Source organism: Sinocyclocheilus grahami, unplaced genomic scaffold, assembly GCF_001515645.1.
Source record: "Sinocyclocheilus grahami isolate Dianchi unplaced genomic scaffold, SAMN03320097.WGS_v1.1 scaffold3858.1, whole genome shotgun sequence".
NCBI classification, from domain to species: domain Eukaryota; kingdom Metazoa; phylum Chordata; class Actinopteri; order Cypriniformes; family Cyprinidae; genus Sinocyclocheilus; species Sinocyclocheilus grahami.
In genome coordinates this window covers 9,915-10,542 of record NW_015508902.1, presented here as the reverse complement: position 1 = coordinate 10,542, position 628 = coordinate 9,915, and the positions used below count along the sequence as shown (strand labels likewise).

The 628-nt window shown below is 41.4% G+C and overlaps 1 protein-coding gene across 1 annotated transcript in view; it reads left to right on the top strand.

The window, feature by feature from the left end:
- The window catches only part of LOC107576518 (tetratricopeptide repeat protein 7B-like), a gene marked incomplete at its 3' end in the record, with an annotated part of 27,517 nt that extends 26,892 nt beyond the window's left edge, over positions 1 to 625 (top strand). The window contains exon 9 of the mRNA XM_016262683.1: positions 495 to 625. Coding sequence (XP_016118169.1) covers positions 495 to 625 — 131 coding nt within the window. The remainder of the gene's footprint in view (positions 1 to 494) is intronic.
- Between the last annotated feature and the right edge of the window lie 3 nt (positions 626 to 628).

Below are 628 nucleotides of genomic sequence, written 5' to 3'. Positions count from 1 at the left end.
GTTTTTTTTTTTTTTTTTTTTTGCGATCAGATTCATGATTTATGATAACCTGGTTAACAATAAAATGGGTGAAATTTCATTATACTTGCATTACTTAATCCCAAGGCATATCTATGAATCATATAATCGAGACTTGGGTTTGGGCTCTTTTGATTTGGACCAATAAGCAGCTCTAGCAGCCATTCACAACATGCAAGCAACCACCTAGCAATGTCCTGACAACCCCCTGTAACACCCTAGCATCTGGGCACCAAGTCTCCTCAAATTTTCTTCTAAATTTCTCTCTTGCATACTTGCAGTTATTTCTATACTCCTTTTCAGATGAATAGTGTTGCAGAAGAATTGTGGTTATGTGTGCAATAGCAGTGTGCCATGAGATGCTGAGTGAAATTTCTGAAGGTTTCATCATTCTGTGTGTATTGATGTGCAAGTATCACGTCGCCTGTCTGAGTGCTTTACTCGTTCTCTAATTTTAACGTCTTAATTGCCTCTTGCTTCTTGTCTTCTCTCTGTGTGCGTGTAGTGATTCTGGGAGGGGGAGCAGTCTGTTAGACAGAGCTGTTGCTGACCGTCGCCAGCTGAATGCCATGACACTACCGGACTTCAGTGATCCAGAGACAGGTGAGCG